General features: G+C 40.3%; 1 protein-coding gene across 1 annotated transcript; it reads left to right on the forward strand.

The window, feature by feature from the left end:
• The first annotated feature begins 3,853 nt into the window (after nt 1–3,853).
• On the forward strand, nt 3,854–8,920 carry LOC126458369 (protein pinocchio). Its single transcript, XM_050095343.1, has 5 exons — nt 3,854–3,872; nt 4,145–4,215; nt 5,908–6,036; nt 6,241–6,370; nt 6,855–8,920. Exons 2-5 carry the CDS (start codon nt 4,160–4,162, stop codon nt 7,008–7,010), a joined length of 471 nt encoding a protein of 156 aa, XP_049951300.1. The 5' UTR covers nt 3,854–3,872; nt 4,145–4,159; the 3' UTR covers nt 7,011–8,920.
• The last annotated feature ends 4,696 nt before the right edge of the window (nt 8,921–13,616 follow it).

The following is a 13,616-nucleotide window of genomic DNA, read 5'->3' on the forward strand; positions in this document are numbered from 1 at the left end:
CGTGGAGATACTGATCTAATGCCTTGTTTAGTACATCGCAAATAAGTGTACGTAGTTACCATCTGATGCAGTTACACATATGATACTTCAAGGCGGGGGGGGGGGGGGGGGGGGGGGAGAGGAGACGCCCGGGACATCAAAGCAGAATTCCCACATTGTCCTCAACATACCGAAGTATAGAGTTGACTGTAATGATAGTTGCTTCATGATTCAGTAAGTGATGCATAAGGAGCAGGTTCGTATTCCTGACAATAATTTTTTTGGCGCTCTCCCGTAAGATTGGCCGTTACCCGAGTCCCTTCTGCGAGTAAATATTACGCTCCCCTTTTGGGCGTTTGCAGCCCAACTGGTGCGGACTGCTAGTCTGGGGCAGGAGCAGGGTTACCTCCTTCCCCCCATGGGGGGGGGGGGGGGCTGAGCTCATTGTGGCAGCCCCATTGTCCTGGCCCGGCCTTGTCTGCCCCTGTGGCCTTGGTGCTCCAGACTGCAGACGGTGTCTGTGGGAAGTCCAGCTGCAGTCTCGTGTGTGCCGCGCCGCTGTCCCGTCTACGGCCTCGTCGTCGACGCCATCGTTTCGCGTTGTCGTTACCGGCGCTTTCCGGGAGCGCTGGTCGAACCGTCTAAATGATCGCTGATTCTCCTCAGTAACAGTGACTTGCTTTACGAGACGCGCGTTACGAAACAACTTTTTTACAGGTGCGTACAATACGTCAGTTGGACATTATTTGAAGGCCTTCCATTAATGAAGACGCAAATATAAAGAAACAAACACGTAGTCATTTGTAGCAAAAGAGAAAACTACCGTTGAACGAGATTTTATTACATTACACATTTTACGTAAGCGCATAGTATCACATACATTTTCATTAATGACCGGTCGCGCCCTGAAACGATTGTAGAGTTAGCCCATAAGCAACACAAACATACCCTAAGCCTTAATAAAGCTCACGGTCCAAGAAGAAAAAAGAAATATTCATCTCGGGGAAGTCAGACATTGTAGACAGAGAAATCGTCGGCGCTTTATTCTGCAGCCAAACCGCAGATCCAAACTTTCAATTGCCGTGTGAGACGAATTCCTTTGCCAGTGTTAAAAATGAGAATTTACAACTTCTGCCATTCTTTAAACTATATCGACATAGATCAGCAGGATCAGTTTCTTAAACCCTTTATCTTCCAACATTCCAGGTAACTTAAACAATCGTTTTGCCTTTTCCGACGTTATCTTAACTGATCAATCTGACTGTGCTCGCGCGAAAAAGAGGAAAAACCATTCGCCGACTAGAACCTGAAGTATGAACATTACAACCAGCTTACGGCGTCGTGTAATAAAATGGAAGTGCCGGCTCCGGAACGCTAGGGAAAGTGGTTTTAGAACACAATAACCGGAAGTGAACGTCGGAGGTATGCGACGCCCGCAGTGTGCCCCCGTCTTACGTAAAGGCGCATTCTGCTCAGCGTACAATAACGATGCAAGAACCATGTCCAGTTAGTGTCTCAAAATCACAGCTGAGCGGGCGTATTCATGCAGTTAACTTAAACGTGTTACAGGTGAAACCTCGGTATCCCAAACAATTTAAGAGGTAGTTACGATTTTGTAATAATAATAATAACAATGATAATAATAATAAATACACGCCTACCTTCTAAGTGCACCCCCCCCCCCCCCCTCCGGAAGGACGTAAATGATTACAGTATATTTCGTGCGAACAAATTAAAACCTGCATAGGTATGTAATAAACTCCTCAGCTGCATCAAGTTTTATTTCAGACATTTGTGCGCTAACGGAAAATACCACGAAATCTAAAGAAAGAATAATAATAGGAATACGATAGCATTCTCAAAATGTCGTAGCTACAGGACCTATTTCAATGGATTTTCTTTTAACATTAACTCGACTTAGAAACAGAGTTATATATCTTTCTGTAACTGCACAACAAAACAAAATTTAAATTCGTTAGCAAAAGGATAACACGATCTCTAAGTATCTACACTAACTATGGCGTCAGCTCTGTAATAAGCTGAAAAGTGACAGTATACAATTCGTGTAGCAGTTTGCGGTAAGATTAAAAGTAATAGATCGTACCTTTCATTACTCTCAACTATGTGAGTAGGCTTCATTATTTCGCTTGTACTTTCAACGGTCAGCAAGGAATTCAACGTCTCATTTCAAAGATAGTTGCTAATCGAGCTGCAAGGATGAAAACAATGTTGTTAGTTAAAAAGTAGCGCTTCCTCGCATATCGTATACTTCAGCCCTCACGATTAATAAAAGAATTTGTCATGGTAGAGATGCAGAGTAAAAGGTTTTATATTTTGCATCGCTCGACCTACATGCAAGTCATTGAGCGCCCGCGCGAATGTCGCTCGGCCGATAGGCCTATGTTCCACATCGATATGCGCCCGCATTGTGGAATGCAGCGCCGCCAGCCAACGCTTCCGGAACCACTATTTCTGTAAGCGGCCGCATTCCAGCGTGGCGGCGGCGCGAGGGAGTTTTGCTCGTCTGGGTTTTCTAAACTTTTTTTCCCGCCTGTCTCACGCCCCGTGGCCGCCGTTGCGGGCTGCATTCCTAGTCTGAGGGGAAGGGACGAAGAGGAGAGGAGGGAATGTTTACGGCGGCGCCACAGCCGACACCCGCGACGCGGTCGATAAAGGCTGGAGCGCGTGGCGGCCGTTGCGTTGGCGGGGGGGAGCGGATCGCATCTTAGCCCGTGAAGACTACAAAAGCGTCTTTCCCAGTAGTCGATACCCGACCACTTTTTCTTGTACGTCCATTATCCCATGTCATTATTGCCGACATCCCGCGTGTCCTTTGACATCCGACTTTCATTTATAATCCTGGAGCCGCAATAATTGCGACCTTTTTAACAGGAAATATGACAGTCACACCAATAATTCATTAGAAATGGTTTAACTGGTTGCACGACGATTCGTGCTGTATTACGGTACCTATACGGAATAAACTTACAGAAGTCTGTGAAAATTGCCTTGTGAATACAAATAAGTGAATTTGGGTTTTATCCTGCAAGAAACGACGCGAAGAAACGAAGTAATACTGCAAACTTGTGAGACAATGTTTATGAGGGATGGAACAAGCATCTCTTACTACGAACTCAGGGACGGAGAAAGTAATATCTCTTAGTGCTCTCGTCAACAGTAAAGTTTTGTAACATTAAAAAAAAAATCACTGGACGTATACTGAGCGATTTGCGACTGGCTTTCAAGAATTCCAACCACGATGTGAAGCGCATAAATGCGAACAAGCAATCCTTTGGGAGAAAAAGTTCATTTTTATACTTCCCATCTTACGACAAAGTCAGCACATTTATTGCTGTTGCGTGCAGTACGCTCCGCCATCTCCATTTCGTGAACCATAAGAAACGTACCTCATAAGCAATAAATAAGACACAAATTAGTGACATAAAATCGCATAACGTACACGCAGAGTGGACTTTGATGAGAAAAAGTGAGACCAACGAAATTCAGGGTGTAGACAAGGTCGTGCGTACGCCAGTGTAAATATTTACAATTTCGGCTTACGTGCCCCGCCCTCGCATCTACACCCCCGTTTTCCGCCCCTCTGGGCGGGCTGCCAGTATTTTTCCGTTCACCCCCTACCCCTATCCACACTACCCCTACCCGCCAGACTGTCTGGGGCGCCGGCGCAGGTTGAATGACCTGCTGGAGCGCGCGGAGCCGGTAACTTTCCACTCGCCGCCCATTGGTCGGCCGGTCAGCGGGAGGGGTGGTGGTGGGGGGCTCGGCGGCTGGAGCTCGGCGCGCGCGTTGCAGAGGCCTCATTGTTGGTGCACCAGCTATCTCGGCAGGACTACAGGCAGACAGCTACTCTTGCGACACGTGCCCCACCTCCAGTAGGTAAACAAAACAACGTGACTCCTGTGCCATCGTGAATTGTATCTACGATAGGAATAGCACGGACGAAAAAGTGATTGTACGAGGAAATAAAGCAAGCAATCAAATCCCGCAAAGCGGACTTGGCGCATGGATTAGAAGTGAATCACATTCTCCATGAGAACTCATGTTCGATCATAACGCCAAGCTTTATCTTTGCAAATTGTTCGTTACTTACGCTGCGAAAGAGTAGAGAATAAATTATAATGAAGTGTTCTTTCTTCCTTTACAGAATCAAGCATCAGAGATGTCGCTCGCCAGCCTTCATCCCGCAGAAATGCACGGCCACGACCAGTACCACAGGTATGTGTCATTATGTTGCACGTTTCGTTATTAATGCAGCACGTGTAATGATTAGACTATTAAATAATACGGTAGCGTGTGTGTGTGTGTGTGTGTGTGTGTGTGTGTGTGCGCGTGAGGTGCATTCTGCATCTGGCGACTAGAGGAGCAAGAAATTTAGTTGCAAGTTACGCTCCTGCTTATTTTTTTACTTTGGTCGACGGGAATGATAGGCAATTATACCAATTCCACTTAGTCGCACGGAGAGAATGTCGGGGTGGTGTGGGTGAGTATGTGTGTGTGTATCTGTGTGTGTTAGGAAGAGTGGGGGAGGGAGCAAACGTTTTCTAAAACACTTGTTAATGTTTCCGTATTGTATCTACAATAGTGGTGGTGGGGGGGGGGGGGGGGGTGGAGGGAGAGCATGTATGCTCCGCGCTTGTGCATCAGGTATCCGCCCCACTCCCCGTCTCGCTCATACCCCCACTTCCTCCTATAAGGTAACGAATGCACGCAGCGCTGGCGGCATTGCCTTCACCATTTGTAGGGGATAAGATAAAAAGTGGAAAGTGAAACGATGTGTGTAACGCGCAACAGGACTGTGTAACAAAACACACAGCATAATAATGTCGTATACTGTATAGTTTCTTTCCTGCTGGAAGTGTTCAAAAATTTGTAAGAACATAGTTACCTTGAAGGAGGAAATACAGCTTGTTTAGCGTTCTTTCGCGTGTGTTTTCTTATTTTTTTAAAAAATTGATTTGTTTATTCGTCTTTGCAGGAATTATCAGTTGTGAACTTCTTCAGACTTCTTTCTGCTTCCATCACTTCCCTCTTCTTAAGGTTTTGCGTGTACTTCTTGGGCGCCTTTCGAACGTAGGTCTAGTTAAGAGCGTTGAAAATGCGATTTAGATTCATATCGCAGTACACTTTTGTAAATGTAAACTTGCAGTTTCATTATGTTTTGCAAGCAATGCCGGCTACATTCTTCATTCCTTTCCCATCAGCGTCCAAACTGTTAGGGTGGGGGAACTGGCTGTTGTATTAAAGCGCGCGCGCGCACACACACACACACACACACACACACACACACACGCACACGCACACGCACACACTCCTGGCATTCCCCAGTGGTATTACAGTATCTCTTACGGCCCAACTATAGCATCACTGCACTAGAATTCGAACAACAAATTCTACTTGCATCTTAGTTTACTTTCATATTCTAAAGAGGAACACTTTTTTACAGCGTAGCACCCGTAAAATTTGCACACCGACAGTGCTAGAATGGGACTGTGGGTGTGTAAATATTGCACTCGACTTAAAGAATTAATTCTGTAAAACTTACACCGAAATTGGATAAGCTTCGTTTAGATTTAAGGTGAAAACCACTGGCAGTATGTTCCATTACATTTTATGAGCATGTTGAGGCACTTCACATGTATTTTTCATGGCCATAAATAAAAGGTTACGTTTCTTGCCACGTTCTGATATTTCCTATCTCATGTTTATCTGTAAGGTGTCACTGTGATGCTAAGCATGTCTTGTGAACATAAAATCATTCTTCCTGGTGGAGTTAAATATAACTCGGTAAAAGCAGCTTCATTTTTATACTGGGTGTACTGTAATATTAGCTTGTTGCAGAATATACATGTAGGTAATAAAGCTCCCATTTTTCTTAGCCATTACTGACTGTTTGTGATTTGCTTCCAGCAGTCTCTTGCACCGCAGTGCAAGCATTGGCAGTTCTCTTGAGGAGCTCCAGAGTTACTTTGGTGCAGCAGCTTCTGAGCCAGTGTTGTCAATTGAAGAACTTCGTCTGCAGCTAAATTCTTGCTTCACGTAAGTATACAAATGCAATTTCTTTCTCGTATTGTTTGATCCACATCACTTTAACCAGTTTTTAGGATAATGAATGCTGTAGACTTAAATAAGTTGGCATTTAGTGTATAAAATCTTTGATTTTTAGTTATCTTTGATAAATCTATATATATTGTGGTTCAAACCAACATACTTGTTTAACACACTCACTTTTACTGAACACAGCTGTGGTGTAAGCTGGCAAGAGGAGCACGTGTCGCTGGACTGCCGAGAGTGCGGTGGCTACTCCCTGGAGCGACCCTGCCCACTTTGCGATGGCCGCTGTGACTCTGTCTGGAAGCGGGACCTTACCACTGTAAGCACCTAGCACATTCCAGTTCCAAGAGTAGTGTAATAGAATAAAGGGCAACATTTCCATGAAGACTTGCTGTCACATCATTTACTGCTGCAGATCAATACAGCGGATAGGTAACAAAGGTGACAATGATTATATAAGTTAGTCAAAAAGAGGAATTTTGTATGACATGGGCCAAAAAGTTTTAGTGATAATACTTCCATTTTAATTAGTGTACAAGGAAAAAAAGAACACTTTAACCTCACTATTTGTTTTCTTAAACAAATTATATGCAAGCAGCAACTCTTGCGCCCAAGGCAATAGTTTGCCGAGTGCTGCTTTCACAGTTTGAGTGGCTGTACACATTAATCTAAATATCTTTGACTTCTGAGGTATAAACATATTGCAGATCAGTCAGAAGTATGTTGCAAGTCTAGTATGTGTTTTCTTGTCATGAAATCATTCTGAGAGAGATATGTAACTGTGAATTGTCTCTTTTCATCAGTCTCATGCATCGGGCAAGGCGCGCTGGGAAGGATCTTGCGCGTTGGAGGCAGCCGCGAGTAATAGCACCACCTCGGCAGGTGACAAGACGTCGCGGTCACCCCTGGACGATGAAACAGCGCGGTTATGTGTCCGGCTAGAGAAGCTGTCCTCGTGATGTGCCTGCATTCTAGGCACTGACTGAGTGAATGCACCTCGCCTCGCCTCCAACCCGGGAACCTCTGTGTGGCCGTAGCTTGGCTGGTGAACTTTCAATCACCTGCTGTGTTTTATTGCAGACTTATTTTTTTGCATCTGTCTCATTGTACATTTCCATACATTCACAGTCTGTAATTATCATTTGACGTGTTAGATTGTTCGTAGTGTGATGACTTTACACTATTAATTTATTTGGTCTCAAGTGATGGACTCATGTTTATAAACTTTGGAGAAAAGTGTGATGGGCAGCTCGCCACACACAATGTTTTGTCACATGTGAAACTGTTGTGCTATCACAGGCTGTCTGTTCACTTAGATTATTTAAGTGTCATTGTGATGTCTTTACCATTATACACTGTTCCAGCTGCATTTATGATCCTCGTGGTTCAGATTTTCAGTCGTGTAATCTGCCACTTGCTCAGCACCTTAAGTGATATTAGTTTGCAGTCCCACAGTATGCAGAATTGATGTGCCTGCTGGAGCTCCAAACTGATAACACTACTAGTCTTGAAAGTGTTGCTGACTTCACTTAATGAGATGGGGATTAATATCCACACAGAAAATTGAAAACAGATAGCCTAGTGCAATATGTTGGCAGAAACCGATCCACGTTTACTGATTTGACTAAGCACAACATGAACGCATACGGTTTCGACTGAGGTTCCAGTGTTAAAAAGACTTATTTAAGCATTACTGTTAAGAAGTCTGATCACGAATCAGTATCATTTCCTGGCACAATTCCAGAGGTTCAGCTCTTGGCTTTAAGGTTTTTATTTCCATTGAGCTCAGCCGCTGTTTAGTTTTTACTTTTAAATGTTAACATTAGAATCAAAATCTTTAGAAATACCACCTTGTCTCTTCAAGTGCATGAAAATATTTTTTTGCAGTTCTTTGTAAAAGTATTTAAAATTCTATGGAAAATCAAAGTTGTTAACATTTAAAAGATATTTTGATACTTGGCTTACAAGCTGTCCACTTTATTAAGGAATGACTGTTTGTTAAAGGCAGTGCAAGTTCAAAAAACTGAAAAAAATTTCAGTCAAATTAGCATCGTCTTAACTGTATTATTTATGTGTGAACTGTAGTCTCAGCACTTGCATTGCCTAACTTGTCTCTGTCGTACTATTACTGATAACTAGTTAATGTAAATATGTGTAGATCTGAGATAAAATCCTTTCCAGAATACAATCTGGCAGCTTTTTTATACAGTGTTTTGTCCTGAAAACCATCTTACTGTTGTAGTTCTGCATTTCTGTGGACTGCTTATTTTGTGAAGCACATAACATTTTCTTTGTTGATACTGTCACAACATTTGAGTGAATTGTACTTAAAATTTACCAAAATAAGCACAGTCCTTAAATAAGTTTTCTAAATGTTGATTTCAGGTGGATCTCCCATACATATGTCAGTTTATTGTATGAAAACATGCATTCGGTACTGGATATGCTGGTGTTAACATGCAACATATGTTTTTGTATGGAGGATATATTAGTCAACCATTTGCAAGCGAGTTTTGTGTCTGCAGTGGAGAAAACTGTGATTACATTCAGTTTTAAATTGCAGGCTAGCATCTATTGTTTTATTTCTTCAATTCGGCTTATTGTGCCGTACGTCCACATTGTTTGTAAAACCATGTGAACCTGTTATTTGATCTGACAGTTACTGTATCCACTTGAATAATTGTTCCTTGAAGCTTTTAAAGTTTTGTTACTGTGTAGTAGTCATCAAAGGAAACTGTAAGAGAATCTTGGTAATGTACGACACAATTTGTAAGGCTGTAATTTAATTTTTGAGTAATTTTTGTACGTATGTTATGTTCTCTTGCATCATGACACTCGCTTTGTGTGGAATAAAATAATTGTAGAAGAATGTAAGTCTTTCTTTCAAACACTGACATGTTCCTATTAACAGAAACAGGGTTTAAAAGATTCGCAAATATATGTTGCATATCCGCCCGCCCCCCTCTTCACCTCCTGGTCTCCGTTGCACTAAGACATGACTACAATAAAGGAACAATTCTATCATAAAATAAGACAGACCTCCTGCAATAAAAGTGGTCTACAATAAAATGTGTTGAAACTAAGAAGTCAACATGATTTAACATTTAGTGAAAATCCTATGCCGCAATGTTATTAAAATACTTTTAAAAAGTGTATAATTTACAATATCTTTCTCTGTGTGAAAAAGTTAAATGCTGTGTCAATTTTACTAAGAATAGGTGTGGGTACTGATACAATGTTTGTAGCTCAGAATGAAACAGGGTGTATATAATCCAATAAAATGTCTTTAAAGTTCTTGATGTCAGTAGAAACAGTGGGTGGGCGGGCGGGAACGCCCGCGCTCAGCAGTTGGGGCTCCTCTCGGATGTTAATGGGAAACCTTTTAAACACAGGTGAGACCTGAAGTAGTGCACATTAAAGAACTGTGAGTCACTCCATAACAAATGACATGTTCTACAATCAGTATGAAGTAGGTTTTAGTGATCTTATTTACAACCTAAAAAATGTAGTCATGAGTTACTTAGCCAAAAAGATAAGAAACTGAAGGCACTGGACCAGAATGAAAGATAAATATGTACATTTACAACACTTGAGACAGAAGTAACAGTGCTTTCCAAATACCAAAACTGGTACATTTTGAACAGTTACACATTCCATTCTTTTTTTTTTCTTCATAGTTTTTAAACAGTGAACCATGGTCATGCTTCAGAAAAAACAGATCAGTAATAAACTGTCACATTGTTCAAATAATTTCTAAACATAATACACTAAATTCACCTGTATCAAGATAACCATCTGGAATTCAATGGACTTTTCAGGTAGAGATCACTGCAGTGGCACTATATCACCATCTTGGACACAGAAATGAATATTATTTCATTTATCTTTTCTTAAATCTCTGCCCCATTTACAATTAAACATGCAACAGCTCCATCAGAGATCTCTTCTGTGTGTGCCTCTTGACAACTTGAGGCCCCTGTTATTCAGTGAGTAGTCTCATTTACTCATAAATACCTACATTCAGCCAGAGCTTTCCTACATGTGAAAGTTAGCCTACTAATTTCATACTGCTTTATCTGTGACAACAACACAATTGGTGTCCCGTGACATATTTTCCATATTTTCTCTCAATAATGTTTTGTGGAATAGTTTTCTGGCATAAATCACTACTTTTCTGATTGCACAAAAGTGAGCAGTAACAATAATACGTGGTGTCCACGAGCAGTTGTCATGCAGGTAGCTCTTCACAGATTTAGGCATTTAACTGTAGTGTCACACTACATATGTTCATTAATATCTATCACAGTTTGAGAACAGTGATGTCCTTGCCTACAACACTAGAGAAAAAAATTGACCTCTAATACCCACTAATAAAGCTGTCAGTGACTCAGAACAGAGTTCAATATTTGTCAACAAATATTTTTTATAATTTGCCCAATAACATAAAAATGTTTGGCAGGTAGCAAAGAAGATTTTAAATCTAACCTAAAATCATATTATGCCGAACAACTCCTATTCTGTGGAAAAATTCCTGTTTTGAAAGTGGTAGCCTAGTTTTTAAGTGTAGTTGCGTGAGGACTACAAAATAATGTGTTCATTAATGTCAACACTAATCATATACAGATATCCTGTAAACGGACTCATTCCATATCAATTCGATAAAAGAATTGTAACTGGATGCTGATGTAAACAGCATTAATGTGTAGAGGTCTTCACCACACTCCTACTATTCTAAATGGAGAATTTAAACTGTATCAGTCATTATTGCAATCAGCTTACACTTTCAAGGATAAGACCAACATCATGACAACAGTTTTATTATTACATAAAAAATCACTGTCACAATGCAACTGTCACTTTACTGAAAATGATAATGAGTACATTTTTGAATACATATCAAGTAAGGTTAACATTACAGTCCAGCATTATTTTTACTTGGATACTATTTAATTGCTGCAGAGGAATAAAATGTTTCTCATTTTCTTTTGCAATTATGCCCACAAATAATCCAAGAAAATGTGCAGCAGTATCAATATGCCACTTCTCTTTGATGATCCTACAACTTTACTTATTCATATATTTTCACAATTGGCTCTGAGTATATCATGAGTTATGATTACTATCTTTTGTAGGATTAATGGCCCCTTCTGCATAATGATTAATAATTTCACGGGCCTCTTCCGAAAAGCTGTGACAGCTGTTCTGCTCAGAGGTGGTGTAATTGTTGGCCTGATCTTTTAGAACACTGTTGCTTTCCTGATTGCTATCTTTTATAGGATTAATGGCCCCTCCTACATAATGTTTAATAATTTCACGAGCCTCTTCCGAAAAGCTGTGGCAGCTGTTCTGCTCAGAGGAGGTGTAATTGTTGGCTTGATCTTTTAGAACACTGTTGCTTTCCTGGTCAGCGTGATTGCTGTCCCGCCCTGCAGAGTTAGAGTTAAGATTAATGGCGTTTTCTATATAATAATTAATAATTTCATGGGCCTCTTCTGAGAAGTTCTCAGTGCTGTCTTGGTCTGTGGAGATATAATTGTTGACCTGTTCTCCTGGGATATAGTTGCTTTCCTCTTCTATGTTGTGAACTCCATTTCTTTTTATGGATTTGCTTTCTCGTGGGGCATTCCAAGGCTGCTCATCAACAGATCCAAATGCGAGGTATAAGAAGTAAGTACCAGCAGAAGTAGCAGCAGCTATGTAGAACACCTTGTCCCACTGTGCCAATGTTTTCTGCAAAAAAAAAGTGTTGGTACTGATTACAAGTGCAACTGAATAAAGAAAAATAAATTACAAGATTTCACCTTACTGCTGAAGAAATTAGTATTTCTATTAAAATATGAAGGATTCCTACTTGATCTTGTCTTTTCCCCGCTATTCATTCGTCTACTGACTTCACTACACTATTTCATCTTTCAAAGTTACTCATTCATCTTTTATTGTATTCCAGATTCCGTTAAATACAGCAGTCAGATACTGCCTAATGCTCCTTTTGAAACTCAAAACAACCACTGACTGTTTCCACTTATTGAGAATCCATCTCAATATCCTACACTTCTGTATATTCTTCCAGTTCAGTCTGCAGTCCATACCCATAACCCTCAAAATGGTTTCAGTTTAAAATCTGGTTTCAAAGTCTCAGTCTTACTATTGTATAATCTATTAGAAACCCTCTGCTATCTTCATGTTTCTTATACATATGCAGTCTTCTTTCACAACCCTTAAACAAGATGTTTACAATGACTGAGTTGTGTCTGTGCAAAATTTTACCAGTGGCAGAGTTTGGAAAAGTTGCTCAGAACCCCGAGTCAGGGGAGTCTTCTCAGATGGGACGAGAAGGAATTTTGCAAGAAGAATTTGATAGAGCACTGAGAAACCTATGACAAAACAAGAACAGATGACATTGCCACAGAATTACTGAGATTCTTGGGAGAACCAACAATGTGGTGGGTAAGATACATACAGCAAACAAAGTACGCTAAGATTTCAAGAATCTCAATTCAAAAGAAGGTAGTGGCATGAATATTACCAAATCACCAATTGGTAAATCATAGTTTCAAAATACTAACACAAATTATTTAAAGAAGATTGGAAAGACTAGTAATAGTTGGCCTTGAAGACCAGTTTGGATTCTGGAGAAATATAGGAACACTTGAAGTAGTACTGACTTTGCAACTTATTACCTTACCTTCTGATGAAGTCACCCTTAGAGGTGACGAAACCTGGTCAAGGTATATAGAAAACTTATGCAACCGGTTGGCAGGTTTTTACATATTTTTCAAAAAATTATTATAGAAGTTGGATTTAAAAAAGACAAACCTACCTTTATAGCAATTGTAGATTTAGGACAATGCTGACCAGAATACATTCTTTGAAATCAAAGGCAGCGGGAACAATTTACAGAAAATTAAATGTTATTAGTATATATTCTTCTTTCATAAGATGTGAACTGTTATTTATTCGTCTCATAATATGCAGATGCTAATCATTTGATTATAGTACAGGAGACATGTAAAAAAGTGGAAACATAACTTCACTAGCTTAGTGCCTGCTGCTTTGCTTGCGTTTGTGTAGTAATTACATAAAAAAATTAATGTATTGGTAAGCTGTTTCTTTTTTATGCTGACAAATTGTTGTGGTGACTGTTAAATAGCTTTCTTTGATAATTTCACAAATTGCAACACCTTCTAGACTTTTCACACTAATTAAGGCTTCTAAAGCATGGTCTTTTTCGAATGTACTTCTGACCAAAAAGCGATTCTGGTAGCTAGTGTCCAAGGTTTTTGTTAATCATGCTTTTTGCTTTCTTACGGTGACATTTCCATAGAAACTTTCATCCCCTAACACATAAGTGTACATCAGTCTTCATGAATTAGCTCCTTTTTTTTAGTGTAATGAAATATCTTCTTAAGCATTTTTCATCCCCTGTTTCACCCCCTTGGGAGCTGAATTTCCAAAAACAGTGAAACGTATTTTTTTTTCATTTCTGACAGAAATGCCAAATACAAAATTTTGATCGATTTCGCTTGAAGAAAGGCTTTCATAGTATATAATTCCATAAAACTTTT

This window comes from Schistocerca serialis, chromosome 2 (assembly GCF_023864345.2).
Source record: "Schistocerca serialis cubense isolate TAMUIC-IGC-003099 chromosome 2, iqSchSeri2.2, whole genome shotgun sequence".
NCBI classification, from domain to species: domain Eukaryota; kingdom Metazoa; phylum Arthropoda; class Insecta; order Orthoptera; family Acrididae; genus Schistocerca; species Schistocerca serialis.

What these genes read in the sequence shown, in the direction of transcription:
- LOC126458369 (XM_050095343.1), top strand. Translation starts at nt 4,160, where the DNA reads ATGTCGCTCGCCAGCCTTCATCCCGCAGAAATGCACGGCCACGACCAG. An exon ending in GGCCACGACCAGTACCACAG is followed by an intron (nt 4,216 to 5,907) that starts GTATGTGTCATT and finishes ATTTGCTTCCAG; the next exon opens with CAGTCTCTTGCACCGCAGTG. An exon ending in GGAAGCGGGACCTTACCACT is followed by an intron (nt 6,371 to 6,854) that starts GTAAGCACCTAG and finishes TCTTTTCATCAG; the next exon opens with TCTCATGCATCGGGCAAGGC.